At 41.9% G+C, this 20000-nt stretch overlaps 1 protein-coding gene across 21 annotated transcripts in view; it reads left to right on the top strand.

Annotated features, from left to right (window-relative positions):
• Positions 1–20000, top strand: part of LOC123503796 (dual 3',5'-cyclic-AMP and -GMP phosphodiesterase 11-like) — a 142853-nt gene that overhangs the window by 106308 nt on the left and 16545 nt on the right. For all 21 annotated transcript variants that reach the window (XM_045253816.1, XM_045253815.1, XM_045253806.1 and 18 more), the window contains 2 exons: positions 13120–13319; positions 15752–15912. In XM_045253816.1, coding sequence (XP_045109751.1) covers positions 13138–13319; positions 15752–15912 — 343 coding nt within the window. In that variant the 5' untranslated portion in view covers positions 13120–13137. The remainder of the gene's footprint in view (positions 1–13119; positions 13320–15751; positions 15913–20000) is intronic.

The following is a 20000-nucleotide window of genomic DNA, read 5'->3' as shown; positions in this document are numbered from 1 at the left end:
ATCTCCTTCCCCTCTCCCACTTCCCTCCTTTCCCCTTTTCCTCTCCCCTTCCTCCCCCTTCTCTTCCCTCTTCTCTCCTTTGAATCCCTTCCCTTCCCTCTCCCTCTATCCTTCTCCCACTCCCTCTCCCTCTCCCCCCTCCCCTCTTACCCTGCCAACTTCACACACTCTAATGGATGTCAAAGCTTAACGATGGATTAAGCTCCTGTCCCTGTCTAGCCACTGTCTGTTCCTGTCTTTCCATATTTATTCTGTTCTTTCTCTATTTCTGTCTTTCCTCCGTCTATCTTTATTTTTCTTGTTTATTCTCTCCCTCGCTGTCTCTCTCTCTCTCTCTCTGTCATTTCCTGTTTCTTGCTGTCTGTCTCTATTTTTTCCTGTCTCTACCTAACCTAACCTACTACTACTTGTTGTTGTTCTTGTTGTTCTTCTTCTTTTGCTGTTTCTCCTTGTTTCTTCTGTCCCTCGCTGTCTCTCTGTTCCGTTTTCTGTGGTGTTTGTCTCTTTTTCCTATCTATTCCTGTCTGTTTGTCTCACCCTGTCTCTCTCTCTCTATCCCTTTTTTCTCCTGTCTTGTCTCTATTTGCCTGTTGTTCTTTGTCTGTTCATGTCTGTGTGTGTGTGTGTGTGTGTGTGTGTGTGTGTGTGTGTGTGTGTGTGTTCCCTGTCTGTCTCTGTCTGCCTGTCTCACCCTGTCTCTCTCTATCTCCTCTCCTGTCTTGTCTCTGTTTTGGCGGTTTCTCTCTGTCTGTTCATGTCTGTGTGTTTGTTCCCTGTCTATCTCAGTCTGTCTGTCTGTCTGTGTGTAACTGTCTATCTGTCTATTTCTGTCTCCTGTCTTTAGTGTTTTTTTTTCTTTTCTATTCTCTCTCTCTCTCTCTCTCTCTCTCTCTCTCTCTCTCTCTCTCTCTCTCTCTCTCTCTCTCTCTCTCTCTCTCTCTCTCTCACTTTCCGTCATCAAAAAACATGAACAATTTCTTTCTTTCCTTCTTTCTTTTTTATTTTCTTTCTTTATTTCTTTACTTTTCTATTAATTTTTGTATTTTTTTTATTTAAGTTAGTGAGAGAGAGAGAGAGAGAGAGAGAGAGAGAGAGAGAGAGAGAGAGAGAGAGAGAGAGACGACCCAACACCAACATAGTAATATCTGTCAGTGGAAAGAATAAGGAGGAGGAGGAGGAGGAGGAGGAGGAGGAGGAGGAGGAGGAGGAAGAGGAAGAGGAAGAGGAAGGAAGGAAGGAGGACAGGAAAAGTAATAGCAGTAATAACATCGCTTAAACATAGATTCTCTCTCTCTCTCTCTCTCTCTCTCTCTCTCTCTCTCTCTCTCTCTCTCTCTCTCTCTCTCTAGAAAGAAAGAAAGAAAGAAAAAAAGAAAAGCGAAGCAAACCTAACAATGTCGTTTTCTTGGAGTGTTACCGCATGACCCTCCTCCTCCTCCTCCTCCTCCTCCTCCTCCTCCTCCTCCTCCTCCTCCTCCTCCTCCTCCTCCTCCTCACCGAAACTTTAAGACGCCGCTGTGCGAGGAAAAGAATTCAGGTCAGAATGGAGAGGCTGCGGGGAGACCACCACCACCACCACCTAGACGTGTTTCGGGAGGGACATCACCACTTTATTTCGTGCGCTTGTGTGTGTGTGTGTGTGTGTGTGTGTGGGTTTATACATATTACATGCTTATATTCAGACGTACATAAGCTTTTGTATATATAAATCACACTCACACACACACACACACACACACACACACACACACACACACACACACACACACACACACACACACACACACACTTCAAAAAGCTCCGTGTTGTAATTCATGGAAAATAAAACATGGATAAAAATATGGACTGAAGATTATTATTATTATTATTATTATTATTATTATTATTATTATTATTATTATTATTACCATTATTTTCACATTTATAATTGTAGTTTTGCATATTGCGTGATAGTGGCCGCGCACACACACACACACACACACACACACACACACACACACACACACACACACACACACACACACACACACGTATTTTTTCCACCAAACTTTTTGTTGAGTGCAATTTGGAGATCAGGGAGGCGAGCTGCGGCATTATACTGGATTAAATACACAACACAAATCAAATAAAATGGAAAAAGGAACGAGAGAGAGAGAGAGGGGGGAAGGCAACATATGTACATACCGTATTGTTTCCTTTTGACATGACCAATAACCAAAATTTTTCAGTTGTTACCATGGATATAACTCTCTCTCTCTCTCTCTCTCTCTCTCTCTCTCTCTCTCTCTCTCTCTCTCTCTCTATCCGTACGTGTGTGTGTATGTGTGGTCACTAAACACTTATCAATCTACGTGTATGTGTATGTATGAATGAATGTTTCCATGTGTGTGTGTGTGTGTGTGTGTGTGTGTGTGCGTGCGTGAATAGAATAGAATATTTATTAGAATGCTCAAACTTCTGTGTGTGTGTGTGTGTGTGTGTGTGTGTGTGTGTGTGTGTGTGTGTGTGTGTGTGTGTGTGTGTGTGTGTGTGTGTGTAGTGTTTCCGTCAGCCTCTCCTTCTGTCCCCGCCTCTTGGACCAGCACACGCAAGGCAGGCCCGTAAACCAAGCGCGCACTGGACTGAATCACCAGCTATGCGAGGCTGTAAAGTGCCTAATATGTCCCTTTGGGAGTGGAAAGGAGGAGGAGGAGGAGGAGCAGGAGCAGGAGGAGGAGAACACCTGGGTATTCGTAAACTGCAAGAATATCATTATTTAACACATTTTTAAAGGGAAAGGCATACTGGAACTCTTTATAGCATTGTTATTCTCTCATTTTTCCCCTGTTACATCACCGCACTCCCTCGTATTAACCCCTGCAGTATACTACGACGTTTTTATATTCATTCTGCTTATTATTTGATTTTGTACAGCTTCAGAAACTTATGTGGGGATTAAAAATAGTGAAGACTGTGGCCATTAATCTTCTGACCTCTATACACGCTTCCTAATGTAATTAAGTTCGTTTAATCCTACCAAAGACTCATGGTAAAATGCATCTCAGTACTGAAGGGGTTACGTATTTTGTGTATATAACTTTTGATGCTAGGAGGGAAGGCGTAGTGTGCAGTGGTAATAGAAGTGGTTATAGCATTGTAACTCCTTCCATTTTTCCCTCCTACGTCATCTCATTCCCTCCGAGGTGGTAAAGTTTTGGTGCTTTACAATCAAGAAGGACAATATGCAGAGGTGTTTCATGTTTACTGCTAAGACTGTATTTACTAACTATTTCTTCTATCTCGCTGGATATCGTAACTATTTCTCCTTCTCTCTCTTTGTGAATGTGTTTGCTGGGAAGAACACTATTAATGTGAAGTAACGTGGTTGTCTGCACGAGATTGTACTCTGCGTGTGTCAGAGGATGGGCTCTTGGAAGCGTTGCGTCTTATAAGCCATAATGACACGAGAGGAGGGAGAGACGGAGCGTATGCGAGTAACTAAGATTGACAGTAGGGAAAGGTGGAGGAGACAGAGCAGAAAACAGTAAGAAAGGGATGTTGTTTCTCGTGTTTTTTTCAGTTGTACGTGTCTTGTTCGAGGGAAGGAAGGTTAATGCCTGTATTAAAAAACGCGATCCCTTCTCGCTACGGTAATTTTTCAAGGCCATAGAGATAAGTGGACGAGTTTTCAAGACAGTTTTTCCTTTTAATAAACTAGAATTCTTGCCAGTCTAAAAAAAAAACTCTTTAAAAAACAAGACTATCTTCAACTACTAGAGCCTTTGGAAAGCAGTGGTGAGAGAGCAAAGCGTTTCAGAATACAGATCTAAGACTACTACTACTACTACTACTACTACTACTACTACTACTACTACTACTACTACTACTACTATTGCCACCTGTGTTCTCCTCAAGTCATTATGAACAAAGTTGTAGGATTCTGTTTTCCAAAGTTTTTAAAAGTTAGGAAGCCATCTTACCATTTTCTACCTTCAGAGACGAGGCATGAGAGAGAGAGAGAGAGAGAGAGAGAGAGAGAGAGAGAGAGAGAGAGAGGAAACTAGTAAAACCTTGAGACTTTAAACACGCTATTCATTTCTTTAGTGAGTAGAAAGACTAACTAGTAAACAAAGAGAAAGAAAAAGAGAAAAATAGTCAGGATGCTGAGTAGTAGTAGTAGTAGTAGTAGTAGTAGTAGTAGTAGTAGTAGCAGCAATACAACAGCAACAACAACAACGCTAGGTATGATAAGAGGCAAGCCGTCAAAAGAGAACACGAGAGAGACACAATAAGTAATAAGAGGAAGAAGAGTGACAGCAATGAGACGGAAATGAGATATTGAAGGAACGATAATGAATTCCTAGAGAGAGAGAGAGAGAGAGAGGTTAGTGAATTTTCTTATAGTTCAGTTTATATGCAAAGAAAATTATGTTGGCCTTGCATCTCCTTGTCATAATATTTTAGTCTCGTGATATGAAGGAGAGCAAACTCCAGGGAAACACTTGTGGAAAGGAAAGCAAATAAACGAGAACAGAGAATGAACTTGTTGATAATAAAACATACATTCTCTCTCTCTCTCTCTCTCTCTCTCTCTCTCTCTCTCTCTCTCTCTCTCTCTCTCTCTCTCACATCTCTCAGCTTGTCACATACATACTCCCACACACACACACACACACACACACACACACACACACACACACACACACACACACACACACACACACACACACACACACACACACACACAATAAGCTATACTGCTCGTGACAGGAGGTAGGAGGGAGAAGACAAACAGAGAGAGAGAGAGAGAGAGAGAGAGAGAGAGAGAGAGAGAGAGAGAGAGAGATTGTATTTGAGTCAGTAAGCATAAAATTATTTCATATGGCCAGGATGTTGAATTAAAATGTTGTTGTCCTTCTTATTGTTTTGAAATAGTTTATGTTGTGACACTGATAACGTGTATTGTGTTATGTTGTATTGCAATGTGTCCTTAGCCCTTTTAAGTATGCCAGGACTCATTTCTATCCATTCTGTGTATTATTTGGTGACTTTATACAACTTCAGAAACTCATGTTGGAATTAAAATAGTGAAGACTGAAGACTCTGGCCATTAATCCTGTGACCTCCGTAGACTCTTCCTAATGTCCATAAAATCGTCTAATCACACCAGGAATTCATGATAAAAATGTGTTCCAGAACTGAAGGGGGTTAATTCTCCCTCGGCTTATGATCGTTCTAGTAGAGTAACACAAAACGATTCTATTTTTGCTTTGTTGTGTTGTGTTGCTTCATCTTGTCACCGAAGCACTAATGACTATTACTGAAGACTCGTGTTCTAAATGAGTAACACAAAGCACTTATTTCCCAGCCAAATATTAAACTTCACTCGCTAATCTCGTGTGAATAATCGACTGGCTTTCTCAGTTAACGTGAATGTTACTTTTGAAATATTAAACGACATTACTTTTGTTCTGAGTAACACAAAGCACTTATTTCCCAGCCAAAAATATTAAAATACACTCGCTAAACTCCCGTGAATAGTTGACTGTCTTTCTCATTTAACGTGAATGTCGCTTTTCAAAACTACAATCTACATGACTTTTGTTCTAACTAGGTAACACAAAGCACTTATTTTCAATCTAAATATTAAACTACACCCCCAAATCTCCTATGAATAATCGAGTGCCTTTCTCAATTAGCGTGAATGTCGCTTTTCAAAACTACCATCCACATGACTTTTGTTCTAACTAGGTAACACAAAGTACGTATTTCCTAGCCAAATAATAAACTACACTCGCTAATCTCCTGTGAATAATCGACTGCCTTCCTCAACTAAAGTTAATCTAAAAAATTTGCATGTGATTGTGGGAAGAAAAAAAATCGTTTACTTATTTATGATAATGGTTTAATTTCTTTTTTTTTTTTTTTTTCATTTTTGCTGCTTTGAAATAATTCGTCCTTTTGAAACTATAACCTATGAAGCCCATAAGAAAAAACTCTGCATGGGATAATTGGAAAAAAAAAGGTAGCTGTAAAAATATAATGCTAGTCACTGATAAAGATTTGATTTCGTTTTTTTTTTTTTTTCCTTTTTCATTTAACTTATAAAGCCTAAAAGAACAAAAAAATCGCATGTGATAATTGAAAAAAAAGGTAAAAATATAATGCCACTCACTAATAAAGATTTGATTTCGTTTCCTTTTCCTTTTTTTCTTTCTTTTTCTTTTTCTTTATCTTTTTTTCTTCTTTGATGCTTTGAAATTTTGTTGCCCGGTGATGACGAAGAGGTGAAGGTCCTGGGGGGAGGGAGGTGAACGGTTTCCGATTTGTCAATATCCCATGCGAGGTGAAGAGGCCAAATAGTGGTGGTGGTGGTGGTGATGGTGGTGATGGTGATGGTGGTGGAGGAGGAGGAGGAGGAGAAAGAGGAGAGCTGCAAATAATGTTCACCAGTTTGTTCCTTAAATGCCTCCTTATCGTGGTTCGTTCTTCCTTATCGTGGCTCGTTCTTCTTCATCGTGACTCGTTCTTCCTTATCGTGACTCGTTCTTCTTTATCGTGGCTCGTTCTTCCTTATCGTGACTCGTTCTTCTTCATCGTGACTCGTTCTTTCTTATCGTGACTCGTTCTTCCTTATCGTGACTCGTTCTTCCTTATCGTGGCTCGTTCTTCCTCATCGTGACTCGTTCTTCCTTATCGTGACTCGTTCTTCCTTATCGTGACTGTTTTACCAAGATTTTTAACAATGTATTTATCTGAAGGAGAGAGAGAGAGAGAGAGAGAGAGAGAGAGCGAGCAAAGCGTTTTTAGAGTACGTTACAATCACACAATCTCTCCACATCTCTCCTTGCTTCCCACACATCGCTAGTCACTCCCTAACTTCATCTTCTGTACTCCCTTCACGCCGCGGCTGCCACAAACACTACCACCAGCACTGCCACCAGCCGCGCTTGTCTTGCCCCATCCACCGCAGCTGTCCCGCTAAGTTTCCGAAGAGCTCTCGTGTCAGCTGCAATTTGTCACGTTACGTTTTACAAGAGAATGTGATTTTAACGCCGTAACAAATCCTAACTTTTTCCCTGATGTTTCTCGAGCGTGCTGTCAAATTCTCGCTTTCTTAAGGCTTGAAATGATACGAGTTTACCTTCTGTTGTATTTTTTTTCATCAGTTACAAAGATTTTAACGCCGTAACAAATCCCAAATCTTTCCCTGATGTTTCTTGAGTTTGCAGTCAATTTCTCACTTCCTTGGGCTTAAAATGACACAAGTTTATCTTCTGTTGGGAAATTTATACCTTTTTCAGTTACAAAGGATATTTTAAGGCTACATGTCCCAGCCTTAACCTTTTGATATAGAACACGTTAGAAAAACACGAGAGATATGTCATAGTATGATGGATTACTGCAACTTCCTTGTTTTTTTCTTTTGATAATGTGTTTATTTACCCTTCATCAGTATCACCACTGACTTCCACGCCACCACGTTCCTCTCCACCGCTCCCTCCTCCAGCTATCATTACTGTGGGTAACGGTAACTTTGAGCGTTGTACCCTCGCAGACTGTGGCTCGTGGAAGCTAATTAAAATTTATCCGTCTGTCTCTCCGTCCGTAATCACTGAAGATTTTTAGGGGACATTTCTTAATTAAGGGATTACACAAGCGTTAGACGTGTGTGTGTGTGTGTGTGTGTGTGTGTGTGTGTGTGTGTGTGTGTAGGTAGGATGTCCTATTGAACTCTTACAGGGAATAAAAGCTGTGTTGTGTGAAATTTGTCATATCTACAGCAGTAAACCACGCAGCAGTTTTAATGAGAGCACAAAGCAAGAGTAGCGAACCGAGACTGCAAAGTGAGTGAGGGATTGTGAAACGTACAGGGACCTTTAACCCAAATAGTACGATGACGTATTTTCACATTTATTCTGCTTACTATTTGGTGATTTTATGCAACTTCAGAAATTTATGCAAGGATTAAAACTGAATCTTCTGACCTCCAGAGACCCTTCCTGATGTCAATAAAATGGTCTTTTTGTACACAGATCTGTGGTATAAATGCGTCCCAGTGTGTAAGGGTTAAAGAAATCTGTTGATGTGTTTCTATCCTAATATATCCCAACAGACAACAGAGCACCAGTAATAGCAATAAAGCTTCATACAGAAACATTCCCGCTGATATTGTTCCCGTCAGCAAATTGGACAGTAGAAGCGATTTGACACAGATTTGCGAATTTGTTCCCGGGAGTGATTAAGGTCCATATTCAAAAGGTTTTGTTCTCTCACCAGGACTATTTTCCAAGGCTACAGAGATGTTTAGCGAGGTTTTTAGTGTTTCTCCAGTTAATAATAATCTTGTCGCTCTGCTTCTATAATTATAAAAACTTACTTAAAAACGCTTTATTCTCTCACCACGATCGTTTTCCAAGGCTACAGAGATGATTAGCGGGGATTTCAAGAATGTTTCTCCACTTAATAACGTAGAAATCTTGCCATTCTGCCTCTAGAACCGTAAAAATACCTTAAAAAAACTCGTGTAAATTTAGATAAAGCCTTTTGAAATAGTGGAGAAGCACAGAGGTGTTTGAGAATACGAGCCATAAGATTTGACACAAGCAGGACAGAGGTTAGAGGTCAGAGGCTACGAATATATTGAACCTATTACGCACAGTTTCTCTTCCTTCCATCATTCAGTCTAACTATGAGACGTTCCTCATAGACGCAATGCTTCTTAAACGATATTTCCACCCTAGAACTCAACCTCGTCTCTGATTGGGTGGGTGTGTTGGCGCAATAAGACAGACAGTCATAAGAGTGTTTGTGGATGTGTCCCCGTGTTGATCCTGCTGGGAGAAGATGAATATTGAGTGTTATTGCGTTGCGTCTTCGTATTGTGGGCTTGTTGTTGATGCCAGAGAGAGAGAGAGAGAGAGTGTGTGTGTGTGTCTGTGTTTTGTTACCAGTTGGATTATTCGAATTCATCGTGTTTTTGACATCTCACTTCTTCCTCCTCCTCCTCCTCCTCCTCCTTCTCCTTCTCCTTCTCCTTCTCCTTCTCCTCCTCCTCCTCCTCCTCCTCCTCCTCCTCCTCCTCCTCCTCCTCCTCCTCCTCCTCCTCCTCCTTTCCTATCTTTCCTCTCTCCTTCTTGCCTCTCCCTGATGTTGTTTTGACGGTCGATGTGAAAATGACTCCCTCTGTCTATTCCTCCTCCTCCTCCTCCTCCTCCTCCTCCTTCCTCCTTTCTTCCCATTAGGCGTTCGAGAGGACCTGGCCTGAAATCTCGGGTGACGGGAGGCAAGGAAAGACGAGAAAACAGTCAATAGGCAGCTACAGAGAGGCATTGATGTGTACCCTATAGGCGTCACACAAATGTATTACTGTAGGAGGGAAAAGACATAGGTGTGTTTGTGGGGTCGTGATTGTGTGTGTGTGTGTGTGTGTGTGTGTGTGTGTGTGTGTGTGTGTTCATATTCATTCTGCTTATTATTTGGTGATTTAATACAACTTCAGAATCTTATGTAGGCATTAAAATAGTGAAGACTTTGGCCATTAATCTTCTGACCTCCATAGATGCTTCCTAATGTCAATAAAACCTAAAATTCACGATAAAATGCCTTCCAGTACTGAAGGATTTAAGGGGATGACTGATTGAGGACACATGAAAAACAGCGATAGAATGTAGCAAAAGACACGTGTAATGATGCTGGGAAGATAAGCTGAAGATAATAAGGACAGGAGTAGATAAGAGGAAAACACCTATAGAATGTAGCAAAAGACACGTGTAATGATGCTGGGAGGAGAAATAAGCTGAAGACAAGGGCAGGAGTGGATAAGAGGAGAAGCCTTTTACTATGTTGTGAAGCTTTAATGAACCAATCAGCCATAATGCGTCTCTAATGGAGCGTCCGTGCCAACCACCTCTCGTCACCAAGACGGTCATGGCTATTGCTGCTCCACTAAGCCATAATAATATAGGCGCATATTCTCAAAAACTTCTGCGCCTCACCTCTATTTCAAAAGGCTTTTATCTAAATTTACACGAGTTTTTAAAGGTGTTTTTAGTTTCTAGAGGCAGAATGACAAGATTTCTACGTCATTGACTGGAGAAACATTCTTTTAAAAGGCTCTAGCCGAGTTCTAAAGAGTACGTGTCCTTTAGATAATGCAGGAAACTTGTTAACATGTCACTAGCATCACAGAAACGTCCTTAAAAACCCGTGTCACTTCATCTAGAGCCCTAAGAAAATAGACCACAGAGACAATAACCCGAGTTCGAAAGAGTGTTTGTCCTTTAGATAATACAGGAAACTTGTTAACATGTCAGTAGAATCACAGAAACGTCCTTAAAAACCCGTGTATTTCAACTAGAGCCCTTTGAAAATAGTAAAGGTGCTGTGAGGCGCGGAAGTGTTTCAGAATAAGGGCCATTTTGTCAGTAAACTATATTAAAACCCTAATTTAAGTTCTTCTACCGGATGTGTGAGTCGTTAGCGATCATTTATAGTGTGAAGTAAAGGAAATAATGGAATGTGTAATAGCAAATAAGTCCAACAAGTGAGCGTAATCCCGCACCACACCAAATTTTCAACGCTGTGATGGAAAAAAAGAATACACGAATTTCACACAGAAGATCGTCGAGGTACAGGTGAACCATGCGTGCTTTGGGGTCCGAGAGGTCTCCAAGCGCACGGGTTCGAATCCTGTCCACGGTCGGAGTGTAGGTTGGGCTTCCTCACTCGGGGCAGCGGTTTCCTAGCGGGTGGGCTTTGAGATAGGAAGCACCCGAAAAAGTATCCCCTTTCGCCCATAAATTCCCGTGAAAAGCCCACATGGTATAAATAAAAGAGAAGGGGAAACAAAATATATACAAAAAAAAGGTAAAAAGAAAAAATAAAAGACAAGGGAGTAATTTAAACATTATAGAAAAAACACAATATTTTTCCCCCAAGATAAAAAAAAAATCCTCTTGAAAAAATAGATGAATACGTCTGAGAGAAAAACAGCTGATAGATAATAGACATAAAAGGGAAGAGAGGTAGGAGGGAGGCTGGGTAGAGAGAGAGAGAGAGAGAGAGAGAGAGGGGAAGCCACGAGCCGTACCCTTGTTGGTGATGAGAAGAGAGGGAAAAATACAGTCTGGGAAATAAGAGAAAAGGAGAAAATACAGCTCGGGAATTAAGTGGAGAGAAAAATACAGCCAGGGAAACACAGGGAGGGGAAAATACAGCTAGGAAAATAAGAGGAGAGAAAAAAACAGCCAGGGAAATACAGGAAGGCAAAAATACAACCTTGAAAATAAAAGGAGGGGAAAAATACAGCCAGTGAAGAGAAGAGACTCGAGCAGTGTTAGTGAAACGCTTCCAACTTTATTCTGAAACACGATACGCAGCGCCGCACCTCAACTGCACTCCAGAAGGGTGAAGCTGAAACTGTACGTGTTGTCAAGGGTGTTCTTAGGGTTCCAGTGAGAGAGAGAGAGAGAGAGAGAGAGAGAGAGAGAGAGAGAGAGAGAGAGAGAGAGAGAGAGAGAGAGAGAGAGAGAAGTATGGGAAAAGTTATTCTCTCTCTCTCTCTCTCTCTCTTTCTCTCTCTCTCTCTCTCTCTCTCTCTCTCTACAGCATTCTGGAATGGAACGACAAGAAAAACACGCCTGTACCTCTTTTTCCTCCCCTGCTCCGACTGAATAAGAGAACACACACACACACACACATTTTCTCAATCCCTCTGTTTCTACAGTTCAAAAAGCAAAGATACACGGTGACAGACACACAGGCGAGGAAGGCGCTGCCGCGGGGCGAGAGGCGGCCCTGCCCGCCAGCCCCGATGTGGCACCGCCAGGGGCACCACGTGAAGTGAGCGGCGGCGGTGGTGGTGGTGGTGTCGGCGGTGAGGGATGACAGTGGCGGTGCGTCGCGGCGCTGATTAGCAAGACCAAGTGTCAGTCTGCTTGAGGGAGACGCTGTCGAAGTAGACAATAGCCACTCTGGGTGAGCAGGCCTCCTCTTCTGCCTCCACGGTGCTCACTATGGGTGTGGGTGCCTCCCATGTCCTCAACTGCGGCGAGCAGGAGGAGCAGGAGCAGCGGGAGCAGGAGCAGCAAGAGCAGGAGAAGCAACACAAGCGGCGGCGTCTGTTCCTGCAGCACCACGAGGTGGAGCAGCCGCCGTGCCACCACCAGCACCATCGCCCCGAGGGGCTGAGCGACGCCAGGCACGGCAGGAGGCGCAGGCGGTGGCAGCACTGGCGGCCTGAGGCATGGCACCCCCGCCCGCTGGCCGCCCACGCCGCCCACTCGCCCGAGACCACCACCCTCTGCTGTGCTGGTGTGTTCCGAGGCGCCCCTCCCTCCATCCTACCTCAGGCTCAGGAAGGGAGGGTCTGCATTCCTCCTCCTCCTCCTTCCCCTCCTCCTCCTCCTCCAGTTATTTCCGTCTGTATTGCTGGATTCCTGGTTTCCTTTCATATTAGCTCTCTCTCTCTCTCTCTCTCTCTCTCTCTCTCTCTCTCTCTCTCTCTCTCTCGCATGTTGATGGACACTGGTTCTGTGTAGTGAGGCGGCGGGAGGTGGTGATGGTGGTTCTGTCCCGTCACCCGTCTGCCCGTCTGTCCGTCTGCCCGTTTTCTTCACGCTCACACGCCCACGCACCTCATGATGGCTGTGGAGTGGTTCCTGTGGTTGTGATAGTAGTAATAGTAGTTGTAGTAGTAGTTGCACGTGTTTTTGTTTATTTGTGACTTATTTGGCGTATGTTGTTCATTGTCTTATTTGTACAAAAACAGTTAAAGTGGATACAACAACAACAATAACAACAACAACAACAACAAAACAAAACAAAGCACACAGACCAAATCCACAATAAATATTATACATTCAGAGAGAGAGAGAGAGAGAGAGAGAGCACAAACGGAACATGCCACACAATACAACACCAAAAACACACAAACACTTCAGAGAGAGAGAGAGAGAGAGAGAGAGAGAGAGAGAGAGAGAAAGAAAGAGAGAGAAAATAAACCCAATACTCAACACCTAACACCCAAGAACACACAAACCCAACCCAACCCAACCCAACCCAACCTAACCTAACCTAACCCAACCCAACACAAATCCAACCTAACCTCCCCTAACCTCACCTTTCCTTCCTTGGCAGGCTGGGGGAGTCACGGAGATGAAGGCAAGAACAGCCAGGGGTCGGGAGAGATCAGCGGAGGAGGTGAGCCCCCTGATCCTGCCGAGGTTAGAGGGGGCGCCGCTCCACACCCCTCCCCAATACAACTACGACCCCGAATGTGCCCGTGTGGAGGCGTGGCTTGACGACCACCAGGACTTCGTGTACGACTACTTCATCAGGTGAGTGTTGAGAGAGAGAGAGAGAGTGTGTGTGTGTGTGTGTGTGTGTGTGTGTGTGTGTGTGTGTGTGTGTCTTTTTTACCTTTTCTTTATATTTACTCCATTTATCGAGAAATTCCTTAACTGACACATTTAGAGAGAAATTCCTTAACTGACACGAGAGAGAGAGAGAGAGAGAGAGAGAGAGAGAGAGAGCAATCTAAACCATAACTTACACAAAACCATTTACACCGCACCTAGTAACTCTTCCCAAGCACCACTTTCTCTCTCTCTCTCTCTCTCTCTCTCTCTCTCTCTCTCTCTCTCTCTCTCTCCAACACAACCCGGGAATATGGATCGCAGGTAGCAGTTCTCTTCACGGCTTTTCTCGTTAACGTTCTTTTTTCGTAGACTGAGATTGGAAGTGTCAAAAAGAGTGAAGGTGATGTCCTAGAGTAACGTAATGAACTCTTAACCAGGTTGCCAGCCGCCACATATCACTCAGGTATTCAGAAACGCTTTGCTCTCTCACCACGACTGTTTTCCAAGGCCACAGAGAAGGTTAGCGGGATTTTCAAGTGTTTCTCCAGTTAATAGTGTTGAATTCGTGTCACTCTGCCTCTAGAACTGTAAAAATATCTTAAAAACCCTTATTATTTCAACTAGAGCCTTCTAAAAGAGTGTTTCTCCAATTAATAATGTAGAAATTTTGTCAACTTTGCCTCTAGAACCGTAAAAATACCTTAAAAACCCTTATTATTTCAACTAGAGCCTTTTAAAAGAATGTTTCTCCAATTAATAATGTAGAAATTTTGTCAACTTTTCCTCTAGAACCGTAAAAACATCTTAGAAAGCTCGTGTAAACTTAAAGCCTTTTGAAATAGTGGAGGTGAAGCACAGAAATGTTTGAGAATACGAACCACGCTCACTGGCGCACCCACTCCTTCCTGCTTCCACGTAATAGCTTGGTAGTCACTGTGGCTTCGTTTTCTATGCGTGCTGGAGGAAAATTAAAGGGTAACTAAAGGAAAGGGGTGTTGTTTTGCTGCTCCCAAGACGAAACCATCAGGAGTCATCAGTTGTGGTGTTGCCAGATTAAAAGAGGCAGACTTAAGTAAACTAGAATTGTGGAAAAATTGAGGATGCGAGTTAGTTTGTTGTGATTTATATTTACTTATATAACTATTTTTTCTCTCTAATCTCTCTTTAATTTCCTTTCCAGAGAGGTATATTAAACTTCCTTTTTTCCTTTTTTTTAATTCTTTTTTCCTTTCTTTTCTTCCTCTCTTACTACTTTTTTCTCTCTTCAATCTCTCTTATTTTCTTATCAAGAGGAATATTAAACTTTTCACTTCTTTTTTTTTTGTATTCTTTCTTCCTTTCTTTTCCTTCTCTCATTACTTTTCTCTCTCTAATCTCTCTTTAATTTTCTTATCGAGAGAGGAATATTAAATAGCCTTCCTTTTTTTTCCTTTTCTTCCTTTACTCTTTCTTTCTTTACTTCTCTTGCGTTAACCTGAATCCTGGACAAGGTTATTTATTTTATGCAAAGGAGGAAAACTGGCTAAGAGCAACAAAAAATGGGGAAAAAAAAATCCCCACTTACTTGCCAGTTCCCTGCTAGCCTGAAAGAAGAAAGCATGTGTAAAAGACAGCTGGTATATGTAAGAGACCCGTTGACTCACCTTTACGTAAACCAACAAGGAAATAGTGTAGGGTGAACCGCCTTCTTTTCCACATTAACACTGCAACAATCTCAGTTATCACATCGAAAAAAATTAAGCCAGTGTGTAGCGTTACATCAAAAACTTCCCCTTATTATGTCCTCAGGGAAGTTAATAGAGCAGTGACAAATATATAACTAGTTTTTTTCTTTGTGTGTGTGTGTGTGTGTGTGTGTGTGTGTGTGTGTGTGTGTGTGTGTGTGTGTGTGTGTTTGATTATATAACGGACTGTAATGTGTGTGGGATCGTATGTTAATGTAATTCTCTCTCTCTCTCTCTCTCTCTCTCTCTCTCTCTCTCTCTCTCTCTCTCTCTCTCTCTCTCTCTCTAACGCGTCCATTAGCGAATTTCTGGATGAACGGAATAGATATTGAAAGTAAGAAAAGCATCCTCTCTCTCTCTCTCTCTCTCTCTCTCTCTCTCTCTCTCTCTCTCTCTCTCTCTCTCTCTCTCTCTCTCTCTCTTCGGTGCATCCATGCGGAAATTACCCTCTGATAGTGAGGCTTTGAGAGAGAGAGAGAGAGAGAGCCTACATCCTTAGCAGGAAAGCAAATCATTCTAACAAGATTTTATTAAGATTCCGTTTGACTCTAAATTTGAAAAGCGCCTCATTTTGGATAACGTAGGATTTAATTGTTTACTCTCTCTCTCTCTCTCTCTCTCTCTCTCTCTCTCTCTCTCTCTCTCTCTCTCACTCTCTCTCATTCTCTCTCTCACCCCATCTCCCAGGAAGGCGTCGAGACACATGGTTGACTCCTGGCTCCTCTCCCACGCCCTCCCACAGAGCCTCGGGGTGGGCGCTGGGGCGTACTGCGGCGCGGGGCCTGGTGAGGTGGGGCCCGGGACAGGATTGGGCAATTCAGGGCATCAAAACTCAAAAGCTTCTTCTGGTATGTATTAATGTGTGTGTGTGTGTGTGTGTGTGTGTGTGTGTGTGTGTGTGTGTGTGTGTGTTGTGCTGTGGTCTTGTCTTTTGTTGGAGAGACAAAAGATGCAGGAAGGAAAGTGTGCTGTTGGAGAGACGAAACGGTGAAGGAGAGACGAAAGGGACAAAAAAAAAAAAGGATTCTATTCCTTTAAACCAAGAAAACCAAGAACGATTGTTTCACTGTAAAGAGTTTGTTGTCCTTCCTCCTCACCATTGTGTTTTCCCTCCTTCCTACCTCCTCCTCCTCCTCCTCCTCCTCCTCCTCCTCCTCCTCCTTCTTTATCCCCCTCATCCGTTTGGTCACACAAAGGATTCTGAGCTTGGTGAAACGTTGACATAAGATTACCCTATTGAAGGAGGAGGAAGAGCAGGAGGACTTGAAACCGAGAAAGAGAAAGAAAAGAAAGGATGCGATAATAAAGTAAGAAGAAAGGAGAGTGGTATTGGTAGAGAAAAGAAGACGCGAAGGAGACGGTGGTAAATGTATAAGGAAGGAAAACGAGAAGAAAGAAGAAAGAAAAAGGAGATGGAAGTTGAGGAAAGGTAAAGCTGTAAGTTGGAAACGAAAGTGAAGACTGGAACGGAAAAAAGAATAGAAAACACAAAAGACTTATTCACTATGATCCTGCCTGTCATTAAGAGAATAGACGAAAAAGAAGAAAAAAGCGAAGGCAGAAGGAAGGATAAAGATAAATAACAACAATAACACGATTAAGAAGGAGGAGAGGGACAGCAAAGAATAATTACGAAAAGAAAACGAAATAAAAAAAAAAGGGGTAAAATAATGAGGATTCTGTAATGATCCCTCGCACTTACCGCCATCCATTCCATCAGCCTTGTCTCTTGAGGGTAATCTAAATGTTCTCTCAAGTCTTCCCCCAATCTCTCCCCTACTAAGACACCACACCATCCCGCCATCCCAGCCCAGTCTTCTGAAACGCTTTGTTCTTTCACGGCTGTTTTCCGAGGCCGCAGAGCCACTAGCCGGTTTCAAAGAGTGTTCTTGTTGTTTATGATATAAAAGATTGGTTAAAAATATATAAATCTGTATCACGCTATCCTAGACCAGTCTTCTGAAACGCTTTGCTCTCTCACGACTGCTTTCAAAGGCCACATAGCCATTAGCCGGGTTCCAAAGAATGTTTCTGCTGTTTATGATGTACAAAGCTGGTTCATTTGCCTCTAAAATGGTAATAATATACGTAAAAACCCATGTAACGTCAATTAAAGCCTTTTCAAAGTATATATTGCTGGATAGAAGCGTTCAATATTGTTCTTGAAATGGTTGGCTTTCTCACCACTACTATTTTTAAAGCTCACAGAGATGATTAGCGTGGTTCTCGTGAGTGGTCTTTCTGGTAACAATGTACATGTCTTGTTAATTTGTCATTGAAACGATAAAAATACCCTTAAGAGAAACCTGTGTTATTTCATGTAGAGGCTTTTGAATGTAATGAAGATACGCCGTAGTAGTGTGTGTGTGTGTGTGTGTGTGTGTGTGTGTGTGTGGTGCGTTGCGGGGAGACACACGCAAGGAATATTGACAAGAGCAGGTTGTAAATAGAGTGAACTACCTGCTTGGTCACGACAAGAAACCAGGTCACTGCATAGTATAGTCTTGTTTTTGTAGTAGTAGTAGTAGTAATCGTAGTAGTAGTAGAAGTAGTAGTAGTAGTAATAGTAGTAGTAGTAGTAGTAGTAGTGGTAGTAGTAGTAGTGGTAGTAGTGTATGCAGTTAACCTCTTCAATACTGGAATGCATTTTTACCTTGAGATTTGGATACGATAGACCATTTTATTGACATTAGGAAGGGTCTATGGAGGTCAGAAGGTTAATGGCCACAGTCTTCACTATTTTAATCCCCACATAAGTTTCTGAAGCTGTACAAAACCACCAAATAATAAGCAGAATGAATATGGAAACGCATCCTTGTAATGAAGGGGTTAATAATGAAGAAATATTGCTAATCTATCAGTAAAACCACAAAAAGCACACTTGAAAACCCTTCTTACTTCAGTCAGGAAGCGAGTTTATATGCAACAGTTCCTGAAGCTACCAAATACAAAATTCAATACGGAGAGAGAGACAGAAAGGCAGCGCGTGTGAACCTAACCAATGTGTTACTGGCGTGGGATGAATAAATAACAGCAGAGAGCAGACCAGTAACTTCCGGAGACATTCGAGTGAGGCCATCAGGTGAAGGAACTCTGACTTGATAAATTGTCTTTCCTTTTTATGAATAGTCGTCCTTTGTGACAGTACAAAGTGCGGAAGTAATTGAGCAAGGTACGCATAAAATACTATATGTAACTGTATTCTGTTTTGTTAGATCTGGTTTGAAATGTGTATCTTTTAGTCTGCGTAGATGTGAGAACCATTAACTTGTATTTAGAAACGCTTTGCCGTCTCACAACAACTATTTTCCAGTTCTATAGAGGTAATTGGACGGGTTCTCTAGGGTGCTTCTCGTGTTGATGAGGTAGAGATGATGTTAGTACGCCACTAGAACCGTATAAACATCCATACCTCCTTTGATACTGAGACACATTTTTACCTTGAGATTTGTGTACGATTAGATAATTTTATAGACATTAGAAAGGGTCTATGAAGGTCAGAAGATTAATGGCCAGAGTCTTCACGATATTAATCCCGCACATAAGTTTCTGAAGCTCTATAAAATCACCAAATAGTAATCAGAATGAATATGAAAACGCGTCACGATACTGAAGGTAAAAAATGCGTCTCAATATTGAAGGTGTTAAGGAATCATTCACTGTAGAACCTGGCTGGGAATATTGGCGGCCTCTCTTCCTCTTCCTGGAGAAAACACCATGGGCAGTATTTTTAAACGTCCATTCCTTGAAGAGCTTTGTTTGGCGGGAAAGTTTTATCGGTGATGTAGAAACGCGTTGGAGTAAATGTTTGTTGCAGAGGAAAGGAGAGGAAAAGTTGGTGGCTAGTTTACATTATATTCAACCTCGTAAAGCTGTGTGAGTTTTAGTTCACGTACAAGAAATATTACAGGCTTTGCTATTTATGTTAAAGTCTCCTGTGTCTTTTCATCTATATTCCCGCTTTTAATCCTTTCAGTACCAGATCTCGTTTCCATATTCATTCTGGTTATTATTTGGCGATTCTATACATACAGAAGCATATTAAAAACACTTTGCTACTATTTATGTTAAAGTTTCCGGTGTCCTTTCATCTATATTCCCGCTTTTAATCCTTTCAATACCAAGTCTCGTTTCCATATTCATTCTGGTTATTATTTGGCGATTCTATACGTACAAAAGCATATGTTGGGATTAGAATGATGAAGACGCTGGCCATTAATCTTCTGACGTCCATAAAATAAATCAAATTTCTTTATCACACCAAAAAATAAAAGTAAAAAATGCGTTCCAGTATTGAAGGGGCTAATATGTTACAGAATGTATTAAAGACTTTTAATATATTTTCCTGAACATGATGTCGTCCTACCTCTCCTCTTTACGTAATAAACTGTATAGGATGTTAATTTAGAATCCCCAAGATCGTTAGCAAGGATTCCCCATCATTAGCAGGAAAAATACGCCCTTCAAAACACGACTAATCACATCGCTGGTCTGCAAACAAACCCCTTGAGAAAAATAATGACGTGAGTTTTATTAATGAGTCTGGTTTTAAGATATTTCCATCTCGCCTACCTCTGGCAGCTTTTCCAGTTAAAAAAAAAGGCTCCAGTTGAAGTCACAATGGCTCTTAAAGGTGAATTTGTGGTTTTAGTGGCAGATGAAGGAGATTTCTAGGTTTCTCCACACAAAAAAGGCTCTAGTTGAAGTCACAATGGTTCTTAAAGGTGTATTTGTGGATCTAGTGGCAGATTTTTAGGTTTTTCACACAAATAAGGGCTCTTGTTGAAGTCACAGTGGTTCTTAAAGGTGTATTTGTGGTTGTAGTGGCAGATGGAGATTTTTACATTTCTCCACATAAATAAGGGCTCTAGTTGAAGTCACAGTGGTTCTTAAAGGTGTATTAATTTGTGATTCTAGTGGCAGATGAAGATTTCTA

This window comes from Portunus trituberculatus, chromosome 14 (genome assembly GCF_017591435.1).
Source record: "Portunus trituberculatus isolate SZX2019 chromosome 14, ASM1759143v1, whole genome shotgun sequence".
Lineage (NCBI taxonomy): Eukaryota > Metazoa > Arthropoda > Malacostraca > Decapoda > Portunidae > Portunus > Portunus trituberculatus.
This window is presented reverse-complemented; position numbering and strand designations above follow the sequence as displayed.